This window comes from Rutilus rutilus (assembly GCF_951802725.1).
Source record: "Rutilus rutilus genome assembly, chromosome: 3".
Lineage (NCBI taxonomy): Eukaryota > Metazoa > Chordata > Actinopteri > Cypriniformes > Leuciscidae > Rutilus > Rutilus rutilus.
The window spans coordinates 54,676,833-54,700,829 of NC_140211.1; the positions used below are offsets into that span (position 1 = coordinate 54,676,833).

Genomic DNA, 23,997 nt, shown 5'->3' on the forward strand with positions numbered 1-23,997 from the left:
CACTTAGTTAAAAGGACAACATATTTCTCAAAACCTCAAGTAATCTTTAAAACTATGTCATTTTACACTTCCTTGTTAATTGTCAATATAGTTCATAAATGATTAGGTTATGGGCACATCTTATTAATTTCCCATCATGAAATGTCATTACAAGGATCCCACAATATGGTACCAGAAACAATATACTATGACTTGATATGATATAACTTCCATTTCACGCACCATCAACTCCAGCTTGGTTGTTTCATAATGGCTGGTTTCATAACTGACCAGAATGAGAGAAACATTACACGCTGTTCACCTGAGGGCTTGACACTGTGATAACATCTACTGCCGTTTTCTTCTTTTCTTTTTTTTCTGTTGGTTAAGTAACTTTTTAGTTACCCGAACCCCTATGACCTCAATTATTTACTTAAAGTAATGCCTACGATTTTAAGCCACATACTGCATCAATAAATATAATGCATCTGTAACAATTAAAGTATCAAATTTCATACTTTTAGTAAGTACATGCCAGTTTTATTAAAATAAAACCTCTTGTTGTTTACAAACCCTTCAATGGGAAACCATGCATTACATGTTATTTAAAAAAAATGTACATCAAACTCTCAGCTGCATAAAATAACTGCTATTTTGCATGATATTTAGACACTGAAACAGTTATTAAAAGGGTGAATTCACTAAGAATTAATTGTGACTAAATTGTGCTAATAGTGTTGTTTACGTGCACACGCTGTTGCGTAGTTTGAGCACCTGATTAACAAAAACAATTAATACATATCAGGTAACAGCACAAACACTACATCAGTACTGCAGACTACCATAATAGACATCAGCACACGGAGAACAAACAGCAACAATCCAGGCACATTAATCGGATCTTTAATATGCAGAAAGTGCTCTTGTCCATCAGTTGATGAATAACTATGATCAGTATAGAATGTTCTCAAACATCTCTTTTGAATGAAATTCTGTTAAGCGATACCGCTTACCTCTTCACAGACGTCAATAGCCCAACGTTAACTTAGCCAGGCAAATAGAGCTGAATTTAAGGATCATCTATAGTAAGTCATATTTGAGCTGAAAACATTAACTTAAAGACCCCCTGTGGTGAAAATCAAGTTTTTAATGTGGCAAAATAGCGGGTGAATTATGTATATGATGTATATTACGATGTTATGATGAACCATATGCCTTTCTCCACTGACGTTCTACGTTGTTCAAAGTGTTTTTAAGGATGCTGATTTTTAGAAGGTACTCTGAGATGGCGAACGGGAACATGGTTTGTTTAACATTGGCAACACAATATTAGCTGTTTTATAACGTAATCAAGCCAAAGATAATGAATTACCGTTATATGTCCGATGTTGTAGAGAGCGATACATAGAACACATTACCATTCTGATACATCGACTTGTAGACGACCATGCATGAGTGAGTGGAGGCGGGGCTCATTTGCATATTCATGGTTTTGCGTATACTAAATGAAGCAAGAGTTACATTCAAGCTATTTTAAGGCATGAATAACATGAGGCATGAGTACCACCCAGTAAAGTGGATTGTGGGTGCTGTGCAGAAATACTTGTTTAGTGAATTTGCCCTTAACTGTGTAATTGAGTCTGATAGTTTATTTGTAAAACATCGAATGCCAGTTCAATGGTTGTGGGTGTTTAATTAGTGACTTTATAGGGTGTGTTAACACTAGGCAGGTTTGGTTCGATTAAAACGAACTCTGATGCAATTGCTCCGTTAGTGTGGATAAAATAAGTGTGAACGCTGCCACCCAAACCCTGGTGCACACCAAACGTTGGGCCTCAGTCCGCTTCCAAACGAACTCTGGTGCAGTTCGACTGAAATATTAATGCAGCACAGAGCAAAGACATCTAAACGAACAAAAAACAGGACATGATGTCTCAAGATGTGACCCTAAAATGTCTCTTAAGCTCTTCATGAGTTCTCAGTTGGCGAAAATACCATAATTTGTACGCACATACAATGTGCCTACAATAAGCACTTTTAATCCAGTAGCATTGTTTTGGATGTTCGGTAAGTTCCATCAGGAAAAATATGTCATAAAAGCCGGTTTTTGTTTTGTTTTTGTTTTGTATCTTAAAGGAGAACTCCGGTTCAGCGCAAATACCTGTGTTTACATCCTGTTTTCGGTTGAAGTCCAAAGTAGTCGATTGTCGAGTTCACGCGCGTGATAATAGCAACTAAACCTATGCGCGTGAACTCGGCAATCGACTACTTTGGACTTCAACCGAAAACAGGATGTAAACACAGGTATTTGCGCTGGCTTAAATAACATCATTTTTATACATATCTTTCACATCTACTGCAGTCAGATTCACTCGTGTTCACTCAGAAGGAATCACTCACATTTTCTGTGCACTTGTAATGACACATCAAGGATGTCAAGAGGCTAAAAGCAGGTTTACTACTTGCCCCATTGAAGTCAACAAGGTGCAAATTTTAAAAATAGAATAACTCGGTGTTGGCAACCCCGATTTTTGTTGTTGTTCTCTGTATTGACAGCACTCCAAATGTACAAAAAAATGAGCTCAATGTTAAAATTGACCAGAGTTCTCCTTTAAGGCTCAGTGTTAAAAGTGGCAGTGTAACAGCAAGTGAACCAGGACTAAACGTATAATCTTTTCTTTTTTTTTTTTTGGTCCGGACCAAAAGAACCAAGAGAACCGGACTACACGCATAGTTAACATGGTCACAATTTTCACCCTTGAAAAATCTCTCATCTCTCTGCGTGAATTGAGAATTTGGATATCAAAGGTGCTGGAATACATTTGTCTTGAAATAAGAACAGACTGGACAGCTTGACTAGTTAGCATCTCTTCATCCATACTCACTGACCGTTCACTCTCAGGGTATTGTGTGAGCTGTGAGTTTGGGATGAGGAATCTCATCCATGAAGCCTCAGATCTAAGAGGATACAATTGGTATTTTTCTCAAAATCAAATGGGTGAGTTGATACAGTTTTTGTTTTCTTTATTTAATTAGATGAATGATGTGCCTGTTCTCAAAGAGAGGCACAAACGCTTACAAAAAGGTACTCTCTGACAGTACCATGGTTTAGTGATGTTTCAGTGATGATAGCAATATATCATATATCATGGTAGTGTTTTATACTGTTCATGCACCATGGTATGCCATGGTTAAAGCTTTTTTGTAATGGAATAAAATAAATAATAAATTGTAAAATGAAAATCATTTGGATGTTTTGATACTCACTCAAAAGAAAAACCTTCGATTCTGTGAAAAGAAAAAAATGGACAAAATCAATTTCATATAATCTCATATTAAAGGAATAGTCCACCCAAAAATGAAAACTGTCATCATTTACTCCCTCATGTTTAAAATCTGTATAACTTTCTTTGTCCACGCCTTACTGTGTCCATGCCTTTTCAGAGCAAATTTTTCACTGAGTGCATTTAGTAAATCCTGAGAGTATAGTTTTTAATGCCAAAAGAAGGTTTGCGCTGGTGCAAGCTGTTAGTAAATCTGGCCCTTAGTTTCTTCATATTCATATTTTAAAGTTGAATGCCCTGAATTAACAAAACATTGGGTCTTATATCTCATCATGAAACAGAGTTAGAGGATCTGTTAGGAACCGCTCTTACTGATAGTCGGTGATGCTGCCCTTCCTCTTGCGGCTGTAGTCCATGCCTGGCGTTCCCATGGAGCTGCTGATCAGGTCGGTGGAACTGGGAGACATGAACTCATTCATTGTGGAGGAGATGTCCATTCTTTGGTCTGCCATTAGATTATCTACAAAATACAAACATAAATGTAACCCCTTTGTTTCTTGTATTCTGTTATTGTGAAAACCATATTGAAAGGCATCTGCAATTTCACAAACATTACCCCTCGGTTTCACAGACGAGGCTTAAGCTAGTCCTGAACTAAAATGCATGTTTGAGCTGTTTCAACTGAAAGCAACTTGCACTGACATATCTTACAATATGTCAGTGCCATTGTTTTGTCTCAAGTAATCCAGTAATGTTTTTTTTTCTAAGGCATGTTTATAAAAGCTACTTAAATGCCCTAATTGAAAGGCCTAATCCTGGCTTAGTCCAGCCCTGTCAGTGAAAGCAGGAATTAAAGTTCAGAGTTTCAAAGACCAGCTTTTACATAATTAAATACAAATAATCCCTTCAATCTGAATTTCATTATTTAAAGGAGCAGAAATTAGAAATATGAAGGTACTGTTCCTTTAACTCACCACAGAGATAGACGAGGGCTGCTCTTCCTTCACCATTTCCCAAGGCTGTCGGATGCGATCCTCCTCTGCAAGAGAACAGAGTTGTAGTAAAGAGGGAAATCTAATCCCCACCCAGACAGAGCTTGAGCATTTCATAACCTGGACACAAGAGAGAGGTACGGATGATGTAAGTGAGCAGACAGCAGCTCTTGAGTGTCCAAAAGTCAGAGGAAAACAGTGAAAATACGTTATTGTATTCTTTTTAAACCTGGAAATAATCCAAGTTAAAGCCTACTGTATCATATTTGATATGCAATTTTTGAAGGCCTCTAAATTATCAACATGAATGTCAGCAGAGACTGTGTCAACTAGATAATAACCTGTGAAGCCCTTGTCAACATGACAGCCATCAGCCATTCGCTTTTTTTTTGCTACGGCTCATTGCCAGTTAATTGAGCTTAATTAATAAAGATTGTATTGAGCATCTCTCTGCTTTTGGGTCATATCGGGTTCCTATAATGATTGCATTTTTGTCTGACATAAATTATCTTCCATAGCCATAGACAAGTATCTCCGACACAAACGCAATCAATCACCAGTAGAGCTCCTCGAGTAGCCTATAACTGATTAAACAACTTAGTTGTCAGTAAACATAGCAAAATAATGTTTAAAAGTTTTTTTTTAAATATAATTAAAAATGCAACAGCGTGTTCATTTATATTTTCGTTGCAAAGTACAAATGCAAATGGCTGCGCATTTCTTTGTGCTATCACAGGATATGTAATACAGGCTACTGTGTGTGTGAGAGCAGGGTATAACCAGGTATAATTTTTTTTTAATTTTGTTGACTAAACTTTAAGTTTTTTTCCATTCCATTTACGATTCTTTTCCATTATTTTTCTATGTTAAAATCTATGTATGTGCTTGAAGAACATGTCTGACCGTTGCGCTCACGTCTCGCTCTTTTCTGTTTCTGTTTCTGCTCGTAAAGCTGCTTCGTCAAGCGTGCATTTGCAGTGGTGCCATTTTCACTTATATCCATCTTTGGGCTTGTTATTTTTTCCATTTTAATAGGTGAAGTGACAACTTAATTCAGCAGGAGTATGTACATTGCTTTGTGCCAGTGACATAGTTCAAAAGTCAGCTGTTAAAACCGTCAAAATGTACAACGGGGTGGCCAGAAGTACGCCCCTAGCCAGATGACTTAAACAAACATATTGCCATACGGATAATATTAACCAGAAAAGCATTTCAGCCGATTGAGCAAGTTGAATCAGCATGGCCATCGGTGAGAGAGATCACTCTGATTGGCAAACCAGTGCACGAGAAGAAAAAAAATCGCCCAGTCCTAGCAACAAGCATGTTGCTGATAGCCGGATAAGCTATGGACAGCATTTTGCCAATAGATAAGCCTAAAGCAATGTTTCCAATAATAACCAGATAAGCCTAAAGCAACAAACATGTTTCCAATGATAAACAGATCAGCCTTAAGCAACAAGCATGTTGCTGATACTCGGATAAGCTTAAGCACAGCATGTTGGCAATAATAATCAGATAAGTTCCAATAACAACCAGATAAGCCTTAAACAGTTTTAAGAACAAGCATGTAGCTGGTACCAGGGTAAGCTTAGGACAGCATGTTAGCAATAACCAGATCAGCCTAAAGCAAAAAGCATGTTTCAATAACTATATATCCTCAAAGAACTAGCATGTTGCTGATATCAAAATAGGCTTAAGCAAGGCATGTTGGCAATGATAACCAGGTAAGTCTAAAGCAACAAGTAGAATTCCATGAGTTACACTATAAGCTTAAAGGGACACCAAGCAATGTGTTAATTAATCATCTTCGTAAGTCGGTATATGGTTAAATGACTCATTACAGGGTGAATGAAGACTCTCTCGCCCGCCCCTACTGCCTGTAGGAAGAATATCCCGCTTGCAAGTTCGGTGTATCCTACCCGCGTCCTTCAGTCTCACAAAGTCTCAGACATCGCGAGAAGCAGGATCAGTTTACGGCAAGCATCCCCAGCACAGAGGCAGGCTATCGAAACCCGGCTAGCGATTGTTGCAAACGTGTGTATAATGGCAGAGCCGGGGAAGAAGCAGCGAAAACCCTTGACGGAAGATGCAAAGAAAAGGAAAAGAGCTTCAGACTGAGCGAGGGCTCGCACACGTATCAACATTGGTCAAGCCTTTTCAGAATGGCGAGAGCTGAAAGACAGAGACACTAGGGGGAGCTTTGTAGAGAAAAAACACTCAGGCTTGCCTGGTGTCCCTTTAAAGAACAAGCACGATGCTGATACCCAGATAAGCTTAGTACAGTGTGTTCACAACAATACAAGACAGCCTAAAGTAACAAGCATGTTTTCAATGAGCAAATTGCCTTGAGCAACAAGCATGGTACAGATAACAATGAAAATCATGTTACTGATACCCAGATAGACTTAAGCAACAAGCATGTTGCCAATAACCTGATAGCTTTTAAGCAATGAGCATAAAAAGGAAAACTTAGCTTAGCTTTGTGAAGACATTCAGAATTGAATGGAAGGTGAAATATAGTCAGATGTGATGCCTGATCTCCTTCCCGCACACTGACGAATATTGAGTTTCTCGCTGTTTACACATAGTATTCTCCTACATTGCTGCTTTCTTTGTTTTAAACAGCAGACGTAAAGGTGCCCTAAGTGATGTCACGCGTTTTTTAGGCCAAAACTTTTTTTGTCACATCCAGCAAACATCTCCTCACTATCCGCTAGCTGCCTGTCCCCTGAACACACTGTAAAAAAACGCGGTCTCTGTAGACAGCCCAGGCTCCACAAACGGCAAGAAAAACAAACTGGCCCAGCCTGGACCACGAAACATAACAAACAGTGTTCCAGCCAATAACCGACAAGAATGATTTGGGGGTGGGGTTTGGGGTGTTAGTGCATGTGCACATGAAGGGGGGTGTGGGGAGTGGAGGAGTGAGAAGCATGAAGAGGGAAGTTAGCTAGAGGAGAGATGTCCTAACAACGACTGACGTTAAAATTGTATATTCTTGAGAATTTTGATATGGCAGACACACGACCAAAGAGACAACGTTTCCGATTAACAAATAACAAAGAATAGGGGAAAGGAGAAGGAACGCGCGACGTCCCGAATTTACATCGGAAAAGCGTTCAAAAGGTGTCGAGAACTCCGCCGGCAGAAGGGCTTCCAATCCGACATTCAGGTGGCTCTGTTTTTGCTGGACAGGTGGGTAAATCCAGTTTGTTTTTTCTAAATGGTTCATGGCTGTTTCAGGAAGCACGGAAGGGAGGGGGGTGGGGGGACGGGATGAGGAGGAGGGAGGGTCGAGCTAGCCTCCGTTTTGTTTGACAATACTTTGAACGTCAACAAGAAGTGACGTCACCCAACATCGCTTAGAGCACCTTTAATGCTTATGTATTACCAGCGCCCAAAACCAGCCGCCTGTGGATGAGAGTATGAAAGAAGGACTGGTGGGACGATGTCCTGGTAGGAGAAATTTAGAATGACAAGTCGATTCAACAACTACAACAGCTTGTTCCATGCATCATACGTCATTATGCAATTTCTACGTCATTGTACATGCGCAATACTTTCAGTTTTTACATGTCCTAAACCAATCAGATTAGAAAAGGAATAAACCACCCCTTCCAATTCGATCGAAATTTAATTCGGATTGAGGTGTTTAAATGAAGGCTTTTCAGTCCAATTAAGCCGTCAATCCGATTATTAACGGATTATTTGGTTGCTTGTAAACATAGCCATTGTCATAAGGCCGTGACTCTTCTAAGACTCTTATTTTCTTTGACTTCATCATTATCTTCGACCTATTTTTCACCAACTGACACTTGATCCAGGTGACCTGACAGATCCATGGTGCCATGACACCAATTAAACCTGCTATGTAACACCCTTATCTCCACACGCCACCAGAGGCCCACATTCGATTATGTACTTGGACAATCATTAGCTGTTCTCTTTAGAGTTATAGGTCAGGCTGACACCTGCTTCTATTCACGCCAGTAATTTGCTATGTGGAACTTACAGACAAGTACACTGATAATGTGACAAGTCTGTGACATATATATTATGGGTGTCAACTATAAGAAGCACTGGAGACTGACCTTGATGAATTCCCCTTTACCTACTGTAAAAAGGTAGGGAAAAAAGGTAACTTTTCTTTTTCCAATAATATATATTAATAGTTTTTTTTTTTAAAAGCAGTCATAATAGTGCTCTGAAAAACAGACTAGTCAAACTATCTTTGATTGTAAATCAACCACTAGATCATATCAAGACAATGTAGGTTACATAAGCAGAGAGGAAACCAAAGGCTGTGCGTGTGAATATCAGAAGGAAAGGCAACAAGCAGACCTACACAAAAGAGGAGGCAAATGTAGGTCACTTGAGTACGTCTGTTCACTTACATAATGTTATTATCCTTATTAAAAAAATATATGCAAAGGTCTTAAGTAATTTGTGTTGATTATGGTTTTCATGAAGACATTACTAATTAAGTCATTACATTTATTTAAATTCTGTCATCATTTTTAATCACCCAAACGACTGTCTTTGGTTGAACAGATAAGGAGAATTTTAGTTGAATGATCATCCTGCTCTTTTCCTTACATTTAAAGTTAATACTTGAGGGTGAATCTCAAAAAAAACCTGTCATGAAATCTCTTTTCAACCCAAATGAAATAAATAAATACAAATCTTATTTTGCAGACACAAATTGAGACAATATTTATTTTTTGCATTGTGACATTAGAGAATCAGGGGTTCACAAACTGTTTGTCAGTCGAAACAGACATAAACTATTTATTTAAAGTACCCCCTGAGGTTTTAAATGTATATTCCAATTTAATGACACATTCACATAGTTTTTAAATTAGTGTTTTAATTTTATTTTTTTCAATTATACATATACAATATATGTATATATATATGTGTATATATAAGAGAGAGAGAGCGAGAGAGAGAGAGAGAGATTGATTTTTAATAACAAACTTTATTCAATCATAATACAAAAGAATAAACATTACAACAATTTCAAATCCACACAAATTCAAAAAATAACTCCTCCTCCACAACCGTACAAAAAACAGAATTATAACACCACTGTAATTTGAAAGTTTCTATGTCATTCATTGCTTTGTAATACTTAAACTCCACAACAATTCTTGACTTAATAAAAGCTTTAAATAAGGCTGTAATCTCATGACCACCACTATTTTCTATTCTGTTCTTCCTTGTTTTATAAATTGCAAGCTTTGCCTGTCCAAACAGAAAATTAAGCAGCTGCCATTTAATCTTTTGCTTTTGATTGTATCCTGCCCCTACAATAAAAACATCTGGAGTAAACTTTTCCCCACATTTACCACATAACAAATCCAACAAATTAAAAAGCGTTTGAAGTCTTTTACACTCCAAATAACAGTGAAAAATAGTTTCTCTAGATCCACAAAACACACATTTATCATCAGTATCTGGATTAATGACTGAAACAAAAGCGTTGACAGCCACAGCCCCATGCAATATTCGCCATTGTAAGTCACCAGATCGTTTGGTCAATGGTGGTTTGTACAGCACCCTCCACACAGGTTTCATGTCCTCTTTCAACCCAAGCTTATCCCTCCACACTGTATCAACCCTCCCATTTAGTGTTCCTTTATTAAAAACTTTTACAAAGCATTTATACATCACTTTCCCTCCGACTTCATTCAGATCTAAATCTTGCAGTCCGTTGAGATCCAACAAAGGACCTGACATTTCTTTTAAGTCTGGTGTAATCCCAAGTTTTGGAAAAGGGTCTCTAATGTCCGGAGTTACTCTTCCATTCTTAAAATCCTTTATTAAAGTCAATTCCTCCTTTGTCAGTCTTGTTTTCCACATATCCATTATGGTTAGCGTGTGGCGCATTGACCTCTGACCCAACATAGTAGCTACTGCATTTATATCATTCATCTCAGGTCCAGCCACGTTAACTATGTGCCTCAATGCCACAGTTTTAGAAGCACACAGTATCTGCGTAAGTCCCAGAACATTCTCACCCATAATATCCATGCGAGCTCCTCTGATTAGAGGTTCTTCGAGTAGCCAGAACAAAGAATTGGTCTCCTCCAGTCTGCAAACATTTAAAAGTCCCCACACTTTGAAAAGTTCACAATAAAATCGAGGCACTCCAGCAAATCGTAGTTGCTTAGCATCCATTAGAAACAGCGCAGCATCCAGCCCAAGTCCGTCTACTGTATGCAAAATCGTTTTTGCCATCTTCCTCCACACAAGCTCAACAGGGCCAGTCAAAAATTTCTGAATAAACTGCAGACGAAAAGTAGCATGTCTGCTCGGTAAGTGCACCAAGCCTTGTCCTCCCTCTTCTTTCGGAAGAAAGAGCACACTTTGGGGAACCCAGTGTAAACAATCCCAAAAAAAATTCACTAGGATTACCTGTAATCGGGACAGTAGTCCAACAGGTGGGTCCACACAAGATAACCTATGCCACAATGTAGAGGCAACCAAGTTGTTGATTATTAAAACTCTCCCTCTAAATGACAATTGAGAATGAATCCATTTCCATTTTTTCAATTTTCCTTCTATCTTTTCAATCACCCCTTCCCAGTTCTTTTGTTGGGTGTTTAAATCCCCAAGATGTACTCCTAAATATTTTAACCCTTCTTTCTTCCAACTCATCCCACCAGGTAGTTTTGGCATCCCTTCCTCCCATTTCCCAACAGCCAGTGCTTCACTCTTCTCCCAATTAATTTTTGCAGCTGAAATTATTCCAAAATCATTAACAACAGAAACCAGCTGATTAATGTCTTGTTGCCCATTTACCAAAACCATAACATCATCGGCATAAGCTGAAATTTGATGTTGTATATCATGATTCAATGTTAAACCTTTAATCCTATCTCTTAATTTATTCAGCATTGGTTCAATAGCTAAGGAGTAAAGCATACCAGACAGTGCACAACCTTGTCTGATTCCTCTACTAGCTTTAAACGGGGCACTCAAACCACCATTGACCTTCAGTAAACTCTCAGTGTCCTGGTACAACACTTTAATCATATCAACAAAAACAGAACTAAAACCAAAAGCTTCTAGGGTGTCCCATAGATACTGGTGCTCAACTCTATCGAAAGCCTTCTCTTGGTCAATAGAGATAAACCCCAAATTTACCCCTAAAAGACTCGAAACACTTAAAATATCCCGTATGAGACAGACATTATCTGTGATTGACCTACCCGGCACACAATATGTCTGATCAAAATGAATTACCTGCCCCATCACTTTTCTCAGTCTATTAGCCAGAGTCTTTGAAAGGACTTTGAGATCAGAACAAAGCAAACTCACAGGTCTCCAGTTCTTAATCTCCTGCAAATCACCCTTTTTGGGTAGCAATGTGATCACTGCTCTCCTACAGCTCAGGGGCAAAGAGCCATCAGCCAAGCTTTCATTCAGGACAGCCAGCAGGTCCTCGCCCAGCACAGCCCAAAACTCTTTATAAAACTCAGCTGGGAGTCCATCCATCCCAGGAGCTTTTCCACTCTCCATGCCCTTGAGAGCCTTCAGAAGCTCCTCTTCCGAAAGAGGCCTCTCCAGCTCTGCCTTTGAGTCCTCCAAGACATTTGGCAGACCTTCATAGAAGCAAGCAGACAACTCCTCGTCCTTTCTATATTCACTACTATACAATTTTTCATAGAACTGTACAGCTCGTTTTCTAATTTCAGATGTCTTTGTCAATTCCTGCCCGTTTTCAGAGCGTAAAGAGTGAATATAGCGACTCTGACCGTTCTTTTTTTCAAGACTAAAGAAAAACTTAGATGGGGCATCCATTTGCGTTAAATTTTGAAAACGAGATCGGACCAAAGCCCCCTTTGCTTTAATGCCGAGCAAATCTGACAGAAGAGATGTCTTAGTTTTAAGTGTCTCGATATGTCTTCCCTCCCCAGTATTCTCTGCTAACCCTTGTGCCTCCATTATTTCAGATTCAAGTTTTTTCATTGATCTAGTGATGTCCCGAGAGACACTGAAAGTATACTGTTGACAAAGTACTTTCACTTCAACCTTTCCACAGTCCCACCACTGACGTAAATTTTCAAAGCATGGTTTTCTTAATTTAAAATCATTCCAAAAAGAAACAAAAACAGCTCTAAAATTCACATCACTTAACAGGGAAGTGTTAAAATGCCAATATGCACTCTTTGGCTTCACATTTGTTATAAAAACATTACATGTGACTAGACAATGATCAGAAAAACCAGTTGGTGTAATAGAACAACTTTTCACAACATTAAACTGATGCTTAAAACAATAAAATCTATCCAATCTGGCTAAGGAAATGAAATTCTCTCTATTATGCAACCACGTGTATTGTCTTACATTATTATTTAGATCCCTCCATAGATCACATAAACTATGAGTCTCAATCAGTTCATTTAAAGCACGACTCGAAGCAGCATGAGGTTCCACATGATTCCGATCTAGACTATAATTCCCTGTACAATTAAAGTCCCCGCCCAAAAACAAAAAATCATCAGAACTACAATTCTGTAGAATTGTACTTACATTTTTGAGAAAGAGTACTCTTTCATTACCATTTGTTGGGGCATAAACATTAATAAAAACAGCCTTGAATTTTTCAAACTGAGCCCTTAAAAATAATAGTCTGCCAGGTATCAAATGTTTAACCTCACATGAGATAGGTGAGAAATTCTTAGCAAAAAGGACTGCCACCCCTCCTCTAGTAGAGCTCATGTGAGTAAGAAACACTTCACCCTCCCACTCTTTTTTCCAGTCAATTTCATTAATACAGTCACTGTGTGTTTCTTGGACAAATGTTACATCAATATTCTTTTGTCTGATAAGCTCAAACAGCATTGCTCTTTTATGTATATCTCGGGCTCCATTCAAATTAAGAGAGCTCACCCTCATCACACTCATTAAAAAAAAAAATAGTATGAGGGGACATAAACCAAACAAAAACATGGGGAAACAGCGATTATGTGGTTTCGAAGCCATCATCAGTTTGTACTTCTAATTTCAGTTTGGAAACAAGTTTCTTTAATCTGTATATTTCTTGAACTGTAAACTGTTCCCCTCCTTCACTTCTCATTAGCATTGTCACTGAGTTAATAAACATTCTGCGGTCAGCAAAAAAATCCTCAAACTGGACATTCTTCACATTTTTCGTTCTTTGCAGGAATGATTTTATTTTGTCAAAGTTGTAATCACTGCGTCGACTTCGTCCTGTCCTACTGTCCACTACTTCACCATCAGAATCATCAATCATCCTGCCTTCAGTATCAAGTTTATCAGACTCTGTTTTTGTTTGTCTGCTCATTTTAGCCGTTTCCATACTCTTCCTATTTCTCTTTCTCTTAGTATTGGGTACTTTGAAAAGTGTTTCATCACAAGCAATGTCTGTCACCATCTCTTCCTCCTCCACAATACACTCAGCCACATTAACAACATCAGTAGACACCGTAACCAGTTTTTTCTCAACATTTTCTGTATTTCCCCCCACAACAACAATAGACACTGTATCAGTTTCCTTCTCCCCACTTTCTGTATTTCGCCCCGCGGCATTACTGCCATCATCATCTTCTTCACTAACAGAATCCTCCGTCACCATCGCGCTACTGTTATCGCGCGCGGTTTCTCCGCTCGGCCCCGGCTCTGGGTCTAACTCATCTGCTCTCTCAGGACACGCACGCCTAACGTGCCCTGTTCGCCCACAACCAAAACACTTCATAGTATCAGATGATACAAATACAACGTAATCAAAGCCGTCAATTTTGAATTTAAACGACACATTCAGTTCATCCAAATCACTCTTTAAAATCATAAGTAGCTGCCGTCTAAAACACACAACATGCTTAAGCAAAGGCGATTTACACCCTAATGGGATCCTTTTCATTTGTGAGACAACTTTTCCATGCCTAGACAATTCATTAATCAAGAGCTCATCCTTAATGAAAGGTGGTACATTCGATAATGTTATCTTTCTTGCCGGCTGAACCAGCGGTATTACTGGAGTAAAAGTGTCCTGAATTACTACTCCGGTCTGCACTACACTGTTTACATTCTCAATGGTATCAAGGAAAATAACCACAGCACTGTTCATTCGAGAAGCAGATATTATGCTATTAAAACCAACAGCGTTACCCACAGCCAAACTACAATCCTCCACAGAGCAGTTCATCACAGGCGCGAGTTTTATCCCGTGCCTGCGTGAAAGCTGCTCAAACTTTGTTTGGCTTGGACCCGCCATTTCTAACCAGCAAAGCGCTGGTTAACAGCGTTCCTCAAACCCCCACTCCTTTAACTTTCTTTGTATTCTTTTCAAACAATTTTTAAACCAAAAACCCCAAAACAGGGACAGTGTAAAAAGAAAGAAAGAAAGAATAGACTCACTCGCACCGCAACACTCTCAGGCACACACGCTGACTCCGCCCACTCACTCACAGCATCCGCTCAGAGAGAGAGAGAGAGAGAGGGAGAGGGAGAGAGAGAGGGAGAGAGAGAGAGAGAGAGAGAGAGAGAGAGAAAGCAAATGCACATTAAACTCAAATAAACGGCTGTTGTAGTTTCTGCTCACCACTATAAAAGTTTACCCAACTATGACAACTTCCCTGGAAATGTAAGAATGGTCCATTGCTGAAAATAATGTCACAATGTAAAACAAATCTTTATTTTTTTGTTTTTGATCCAAAATGTGACCTGGGCACCTTTCCGTTACATTCACCCATAAATTGATGTTGTTGAGCTACAAAATGACCAAAAAAAGAACCATAAAAGTACAACTTGTGTGCTCTATTTCAATTCATCTGATGTCATACAACAGCTTTGCATGAGGAACACAGACATTTAACTCCTTAATCATTCACAAATCATCCAATGACATCAGGGTGAGTAAATGGTGACAAACTTTTATTTTTGGGTGGAATATCGAGGCATTAATTCCACATTCCGTTTCCAAATATGCACATACCTCAGAGAACAGCTGTTTCCTCACAGCGTTGGCTTCTGATGAAATACACAAGACAGGCACTGGACCTGAGAGAGCACAGGCCATAGATAGAGGCAGGGAGGGGGAGGAAAACAAAAAGAAAGAGCGTATGAAAGTTAGGAAAGCAGCATTACTCCACCAAACTGCTGTATGAGGAGTCATTGGCAGAATCAGCTGTTGTGATGAGTAATGCCTGTGACTGCAGGGGTAGCAGATGGGTTCTATGCACATGGTGTACTGTTAGCAGAGGATCATGGGAGGACAGGGGCTCCCACTGCAAGCTGCTTAACTGTACCACCAGATGCACTGACTTCACCTGCACAGCGTCAACACCATCAAACAGCTGTCACGGTGTATTCTGGGTCAGCACACCGCCTTGCAAATAATCAGGCATCTCACAGCTTAAGAATCAGGCTGATTACTGAAGCTGAATAAGATTATTCAGTGGAGATGAAGGGAAAGATACTTTTCACTGCATATCCCTCACCTTCACTAAGACTTCACCTTGTACCATCACTGAACACTACGACTCAAACATTTAGACACAACTGAACTGATGTTTCTCATGATCTTATAATCCAAAAATACTCGAAATTCACAAGTTCACATGTTCATATAATCTTTGCCGTTTAGAGGAAATAAACATATTTTGCTTGCTGTCCTTGGTGGAGGGCTCGAGCTTGAGACTTGACCCTAAACCCGAAGCACCCCCTCAGGAATTCCCTGACTGTTTTAGAGAAAACATCTCAGGTTACGCATACAACCATGGTTCCCTGAGAGGGGAACGAGATGCTGCATCCCAGCTGATGCTTTGGGGAAAGCCTTCAGTGTGACTGTCTGAAGCACGTGTGCAACTATTCCAATATTGATTGGTGCTGCGTCACCTCGTGACGTGTGCCGGCATAGGCGGAAGCTATAAAGGGAATCTGGCACATCAACTTTTGTTAGCCTGAAGCAAGCCGCCTCCAGGCATGCAGGAAGTATGGCAAGGCGACGCAGCGTCTCGTTCCCCTCTCAGGGAACCATGGTTACATGCATAACCTGGCATTTCTCTCCCTTTCGAGGGAACTCGCGCTACATCGCGCGTAGCTAACGCTTTGGGGAATGAAATATCCACTTCGCCATGCTGACACGTGCCTGCCTTGGTGTGAAGCTGTCCCGGAATGTCCAGGCTATAAAACCTTATAAATGTGTGCAGAGAGTAGAGCCCTGCACGGGCCAAAAACTCCAGCCCTAACCCGGCCCTGGCCCGTGGTGTTCAAGCCCTACCCGGCCCCACCCGACAACGGCTGCAATTTTTCAGCCCGAACCCGACCCGACCCGACCCGACCCGACCCGACTCGACCCGACCCGAGACCAACATCAATATCACTTTAAGCTGATGCGCGCTGTCTCTGCTACACGCAAACACACACACGTCACACGCTACTAAAGGTAAACTTTTATTATAGGCCTGAAACATCATGCCCAATCATGCCCACAAATTTTTGAACAGACTGTCCATTAGAGAGAAGCATAAGCATGCAGTAGAGAATATAGCGTTACGGGATCCAACGCAAAAATAAGTAAATAAACGGCCTACCTTTCTTTGCTTTTAAGTAACTGAAGAACAATGTTCAAAACAATGTTCAAAAATGAAGAACTCTTCGCCAACTGGCTAATGTTAAATAATAATAAAAAAAATAATAAAAAAAATCCAACTTCTCCCTGATCCTCTGCATGGTCAACTGTCACCTGTTAATGCACGTGAGTGACGCGTGCGTATGTGGACTGCGTTTGTGTTGCTTAGGCGATGTATAATATTTATAATATAATAAATATAACAATATTTCATATACACTATGTGACGTGTTCTCTACACGTATATTATGGGCACAATGAAAGGAGAGAAGCTAAATAAGCCCGAGTCCGAACCAAGCCCGATCTGTAAAAAAACTAAAAAACAACCGAATGGGCTTAGCGTGTCGGGCCACGTCGGGTCCCGACGGGCTTGCAGACCTCTAGCAGGGAGGACCCTGAAGTACTGTTGGCGGCAGGGTTAACAAATCGATTTCCTGAGCGCTCCGCGGAGGAGCGAGTGTAATTCGCTCTCTCACGGGTGGGGGTGCCCTCAGAGGCCTGCTCATCACATCAGGACCTCTTTCCCGAAGCCTTCTTAGTGAGAAAGACGTTCCTCAGATCTGTCTTCTCCTGCCTAAGCTTCGGGTGAGAGTGCTGCTTCGACTCCCAGGCTCATTGATTGGGGGCTTGAGACACAACACTCTCTTTCTGTTGATGCCTGTTCAAGGAGCCTTTAGGCAGCAGCCCCACTGGACTGATCTCAATGAGTTATGAACCTCTGGAATGCTGCCGCCTGTTTCTTTGCTTTCTGAAACCTCTCGACGACACTGCTCACAGCATCGCCGAAGAGGCCAGAAGGCGACAGCAGGGCATCAAGGGGCAAAGACTTGTCTTTCTCCTTGATACCCGAGAGGTTCAGCCATTGGTGTCTCTACATAGCCACCATAGATGCCGTGGAGCGATTAATGGCGCGGGCTGTCTCCTTAGTGGCAAGGAATGATAAACCAGTGGCCCGACGCAGCTCTTTAATAGCATCAGGCCCCACTTCTTCTACCTCGTCTAAGTCCCTAAGCAGGTCAGCCCGGTACGCTTGCATAATTCCGATTGTATGCAAACAAGTGCCGGCCTGATTTGCTGCAATATACACCTTGCCCACCAGAGAAGAAGTCGTGCGACAAGGCTTGATGGGCAGCGTCGGAGCTTTGAGGGAGGACACAGCATCGGGGAGAGATACGCAGCAAGTGTCTCTTCAACCTTTGTCATCATCCCATAGCCATTCTCCTTAAGCCCCATGATCAAAGAATAGTGATGGACTGTGGGACTGGATAGGCAAGAGGAGAATGGCTTCTTCCATGATCTCGACACCTTAGTGTGGAGATCTGGGGGAAAAGGGTAAGACCCGACATGGAGGTTGTGGCTCTGACTGCAGGAAGCGCTCATCCAGCTGTGCTTCCCACTTCTCAGCTGGCCAGTCGATATTTAATTTAGACCCAGCACGAGACATAACCTACATGGGCTTCTCATACTGCGGGGATACGACTGGTGAATCACCGATATCACTCGCTTCAATGCTTAGAACGTCTAACTCCTCAGAGCTAGACAACATAGAGCTCTCACTCAGGGAGGAAGAAGCCACAGAGAGGGTTTCCGTATCCCGAGCTTGAGCAAAGGATCCAGTGCGTGAGGGCTGAGAAAGGGCTGAAGCCGTCTAAAACCCCTCGACCAGTTCCATCTGCGAACCCCACAAATGAAGCCAAACAATGAAGCGGACCCAATCCGCGAGGAGCACGAGGCTGGCCGCTCTCTTCAAACACGGCCAGGCGAGAGCGTAGCCTCACAGTGTACACAGCCAGCTCCCTCAAGAGCTGACCGTACATGCTCTACTCCCAAGCAGCATACACACAGATCGTGTGTGTCCCTATATGATGTAACGAGGGCAGGGATGCACTAGGGATGTGCACGAATATTCGAATTTTCGAATATTCGATCTGTAATTATTATTCGAAAAATAAAATACTATTCGAATTTTATCGAATTTATGAAGCCGTAAATACTTTGCGGGTCGTAAATGCAGTGAATCCCTGATAAATCCCAAGCACTAACTCGCAGTTATAATTAAATGCACTGGGTGGCACTGTGGCGCATGTTTAACAAGTTGTTTGTATTTTATCATAATGTCGTCGTCTGCCTCGCGAAGTTTGGAATTACTAGTCGAAAATGAGGTTACTAAATGATTTTACAAAATGGAATTACTTTTGATCAAATTAATTAATTAATCTGGAGTTATAATATCATCACCACAATGAGAAATCACATGAAATCCAAACAGCAGTCGACTGAGGAAAGACAGCTGTCTTGATGTAACACTGCATCACGACTGCAGGTAAGCGCAGCTGTAGTGCGAGTGATCCGAGATGATAACTTATCTAATAGTAAAATGATTTTGAGGTATATTCTTCCTTTAAGTTTTCTTTGAGAGAGAGATTTAAGAACAGAAAACGCAAGGTGCTGTTAGAAACTTAGAACTAGGACACCGTTATCTTTGTTTCTCTGAAACGTCTGTCAGCGCAGCGCGTTTTCTCATTGCTCGCGGCGTCCCTCCATGTGGTGTGGATATTATTGTTTTTCTCAACATAAACGTGAAACAATATTAAACACGATAATCATATGCTGACTCGAGTGTATGTGTACGTTCTGTACGATAACTGGCGCAATCTGCTACTCTGCTTTATTAGGCGTTTTTTTCCGTTCGCCTGCTTGAGCTTATATCCTTTTGTTCTTATATTTTTTTGTTTACACATAGGCCTACTGTTTAATGTTTTCAATTAAAAGAAAACTTTAACACATGTTATAAGCTTGTTGTGTTTATTGCCTAATCGTAAGCTTCTTCAGAAATGGTGACAAAACGTAAAAAAAAAAAATTACCTTAAAAAATAACGTATTTTTCGTTAAACGTCATTTAAATAAACGAATATTCGAATATTCGAATTTTATGAGCCCGAATATTCGAATGCAATATTTTTGAAAAATGCCCATCCCTAGGATGCACACACACTCTGAACTGCTGGCTATTTGCCATTTTTTTTAAATATATGAATGATAACAAGGGACAGACAACACCAAATAAGACTGACAGTCACAGAGAGCGCTTGCTGAAAGCTGTGTGCTGATGCTGTTGTGATGCCAGCTTCCCTTTATAGCTTCTGCCTATGCCAGCACATGTCACAAGGTGACGTAGCACTAGGGATGGGCGATATATTATTTGTGATATACCGGTAAAAATTCTTCCCACGATAAGAATTAGTCTTCGGAATTGACGTGCCACATGTAAACTATATTCTTTGTTGTATTTTCCTGTAAAAATAATGGAGTTCATTTGGAATTATTCAGCCTTTATGAACAAGCAGAAGCTAATGAGCAAACGGCAATTTTTGGTAACTCATTGGCTGTCGCTCACATATTACTGTCCCTGTTTTGATTTCAGCAAATAAGTTTGAGCGAACGCAGACAACGTGATAAGTATTCATGAGCCCAGCAGCTCATCAATCCTTAGTGCAGTTTATATTGTTATTAGTAGTAGTGTTATAATCTAATCAGTATTTTTTTTTTTTTTTTTTAACACTGAACGACCAACAATGTCTTAAGCACCACCACCAGTCCTAAGCTCAGTTAAAATGACAAATATTCATTCATACATGGTTACCAAGTTTTAGATTACTTAAGTTCCATCATTAAATAATGCTTGATTTGAATTACATTTATTTGCAATTTCTTGTAATTTTGTAACCTATCTGAAAACATGGTTGGGGTTTTACTTTTGCATCATGAGAGTATGAATAAATACAGAATATATTTATATATTTCAAACTTGTAATTGATTTGAATTATTATTGTGTGTAATTATTATTGTGTGATGTTTTTCAGTACAGTTGCACTATTTAAACTATCTGCACTTTTACAGAATTAAAGTATATCTGCAATTTTTCCATTTGTCCAAGGGCTGGTGTTTGGATTTTTACTTTTTTATATTATTATTCTTTTTTTTAATGTTATTGGTATATTTTAGAAGCCTATTTGATGATGGGTACATTTTACTTTAGATCAGTGTTTGTGTTTCTGAGGATCTCAAGAATGCATGCAGCTATCACTTGTAGCCAAAAACAGTGGTGAATGGTACTATATTTATATTGTCATTGATATCAGTATCGCAATAAATACCAGAAAATATTGTGATATAGTTTTAAGTCCATATCATGACCATAGCATCCCTACGCAGCACCAATCAAGATTGGAAAAGTTGTGCACATGCTTCAGACGCAGTCACGCTGAAGGCGTCAGCTGGGACGCAGCGCGAGTTCCCTCAAAAGGGAACCAGCTGAGAAGGTGGAGTTGGGGTGGTGGAGGGATGCCAGAAAACTGCACTGGCTTATCTGGGCTTCCTCTGATGCTGTTGTCACTCCTAAACTTTTGTTTAAAACTCAATTTCGTTTTGTAGACAGATATAAATTGTGCCTGTGTATGAATTTATTTTATGGATGGGTTAAAGTGGACAATGAAGGAAAAGTAGACTTAAAAAGCATCTTAGGCTGCACCTCATGACATTGGTTGAGAGAATGAGAGTGCACAAAATTAGAAATTCATACTTTTATTCAGCAAGGATGCATTAAATGGACCAAAACAGACAGTAAATACATTTATAATGATACAAAAGATTTTTAATTTCAAATAAATTCTGGAAAAAAAAAAATGCATCACGGTTTCCACAAAAATATTAAGCAGCCAAAACGGTTATTAACACGGTTACTAATAGGAAATGTTTCATAAGCACAAAATCCGCATATTATAATGATTTATGAAGAATCATATGCAGCCCAGCCTCATTCGAAAAACGTAAAACGTGTTTAGTTTTTTTTACAATATTACTGGTTTTACTGTTTGTTTGTTTTTATCAAATAAATGCAGCCTTGGTGAGCAGAAGAAACTTCTTTTATAAACATTTTGAACGGTATTGTATGAGGCGCCACGCACATCCACATATGTATGTGCGAGTGTTTATAGGTGTATATGCATGGAAGTTTATATGTATGTGCGAGTATTTATAGGTGCATGCGTGCGTCAAGTTTATATGTATATGCAAGTTATTCACAAGTGTATATGCATTCATTACTAACATAATATGTATTGGTATGGATTTCATATTAGTGTGCACGTGTATTTCATATATGTATTTTGAACATCCAATAGTATACATGTATATGCGAGTAATTTATAGGTGTATATGCACGTGTGTTATGTATGTATTGATAAGCGAAGTTTGATTTAAATCCATGGCGCCTCATAGTATTGTGCATAACCTGTTATTTCATACTGTGTTATTTAACCAAATTGATTTTCCATAATATGAGAAATATTTGCGGTAAAGAAAAAAGAAAAAAAGGTTGATCTTAGTAATGTTATAGGGTATTTTCCAGCATTCTGGCTCTAGCCTGCATTCACACAGAAGGCAATTTGATTGCAAAGCCCAACGGGCATTTGTGGTAATATACCACATGTTTTTAGATATGTACCATAATAATACCATGGTATTTCTTTGTAGTATCTTTGAGTACCATGTAAATACCATTGGACATAAATTTGGCAGGCACAGATCACTGTACATGGCGACTGCCACAGTTTGAAAGTGGAGTTCAAACATGCTTTTTCCAGATAATCATTATCCATGCAGCAGCTTCATTTTTACCTTCTACCCTCAATTGAGTCCATATAGCCTATTTCCAACAAAAACATCACATTCCTTTTGGGAAACATGTCTTTTTTATTATGTTTTATCAGTTAGTTCCTTGTTGCACAATCTACATCAGCACAATAAATATACACTCATATACAACACAAACACACACAGGTGTAAAGGTAAACACCTTTTGCCAGCTTCCCTGCACACAAAATCTCAAGTTTTGCTTTAGTATTTGTCATCAAGTGACAAACTAATTTCCAAAATTCGGTCCCACTTTATATTAAGTGTATTTAACTACTATGTACAAAGTACAAACATATAAATGAATCATTTGATACAATGCACTCATTGTGTACATGTTTTTACATAGTACTTATATTTAAAAATGATCGATAGCACTTCATTTCCTGCTCTGCATGTACATAATATGTACTTAGTAATTGCAATAACTGGGTAATGACTAGATACTGTCCCTGAACCTAACCTTAACCTAACCTTAACCCATATAGCCTAGTTACCTTATATCATCTTAGATAAGGAAGTAAGTACACGTAAGTGCTGTAAAATGAAGTGCAACCAACTACAGCTGTAGTTATTTTCTGTAATTACATCTATAACTGTTGACTGTTCGTTACACCTTAACCCACCCTTAAGCCTTCCCATTCAACCAAACCTGTCCCTAACCTTACCCGTAAGTGTTTTGCAATACAACATGAACACTATATATACCTCATCATTATTTTTATGTAAGTACATCTATAAAGTGTGACCCCAAATTGTTTATTGTACAGAAATAAACAAAAAAAGTCCTTAAAAATCGAACAAACATTTGACTGCACAAGCACAATAGTGTGCAGATGAAGTTACTACAAAATTCAATTCAAATACAAAATGCATCATTGTGGCCTTAAAAATAATACTTGTGCACATGATGTCCAAGAATTGCAGCCTTTCCCTATTATGCCAAAAATGTTGTGCACATCTATGATTTCCACACACCAGCCGTATGCAATATGATGCCTAAATAAATAGCCTACCAATGATGTTTCGAAAATACTGCATGTGTTGTGTTTATTATGCTCAAACCTGCACATGCCTTACTGTACGCTCACAAATGTTGAACGCAGCTACAGCTAGATTATGGAGCCAAAATTTGCTGAATAATCATTGATCCCCAAAACATCTGCCTAAAATCATTCTTGACTGTGATGCCCAATGATCCAAAATTCCATTATGCAGCATGCACCTCTGACACCTAAATCATACTTTGTAAGTATCTTTGTTACCAAAAACTGCACATGCCTATGAGCTCAAAATGTTGAATGTAAGTACGATGTGTAAATAAACAAATATGATATGTAAATACACAAGTATGATGTGTAAATACACATTGATATGGAAGCTTGATTCCACCACGTAATTGCAATTTTATATCTCAGAATTCAATTTCTTTTTTTCAGAATTGCG

General features: G+C 39.5%; 1 protein-coding gene across 10 annotated transcripts in view; it reads right to left on the minus strand.

The window, feature by feature from the left end:
- Positions 1–23,997, minus strand: part of bmal1b (basic helix-loop-helix ARNT like 1b) — a 36,532-nt gene that overhangs the window by 11,170 nt on the left and 1,365 nt on the right. The window contains exons 2-6 of one of the 10 annotated variants that reach the window (XM_084404213.1): positions 15,219–15,283; positions 4,238–4,302; positions 3,636–3,783; positions 3,247–3,267; positions 2,869–2,937 (exon numbers count right to left, since the gene is read on the minus strand). In XM_084404213.1, coding sequence (XP_084260339.1) covers positions 2,869–2,937; positions 3,247–3,267; positions 3,636–3,775 — 230 coding nt within the window. In that variant the 5' untranslated portion in view covers positions 3,776–3,783; positions 4,238–4,302; positions 15,219–15,283. Of the gene's footprint in view, positions 1–2,868; positions 2,938–3,246; positions 3,268–3,635; positions 3,784–4,237; positions 4,376–14,641; positions 14,683–15,218; positions 15,284–23,997 lie in introns of those variants that run through there. The other 9 variants (XM_084404214.1, XM_084404216.1, XM_084404210.1 and 6 more) reach the window with 9 other exon arrangements.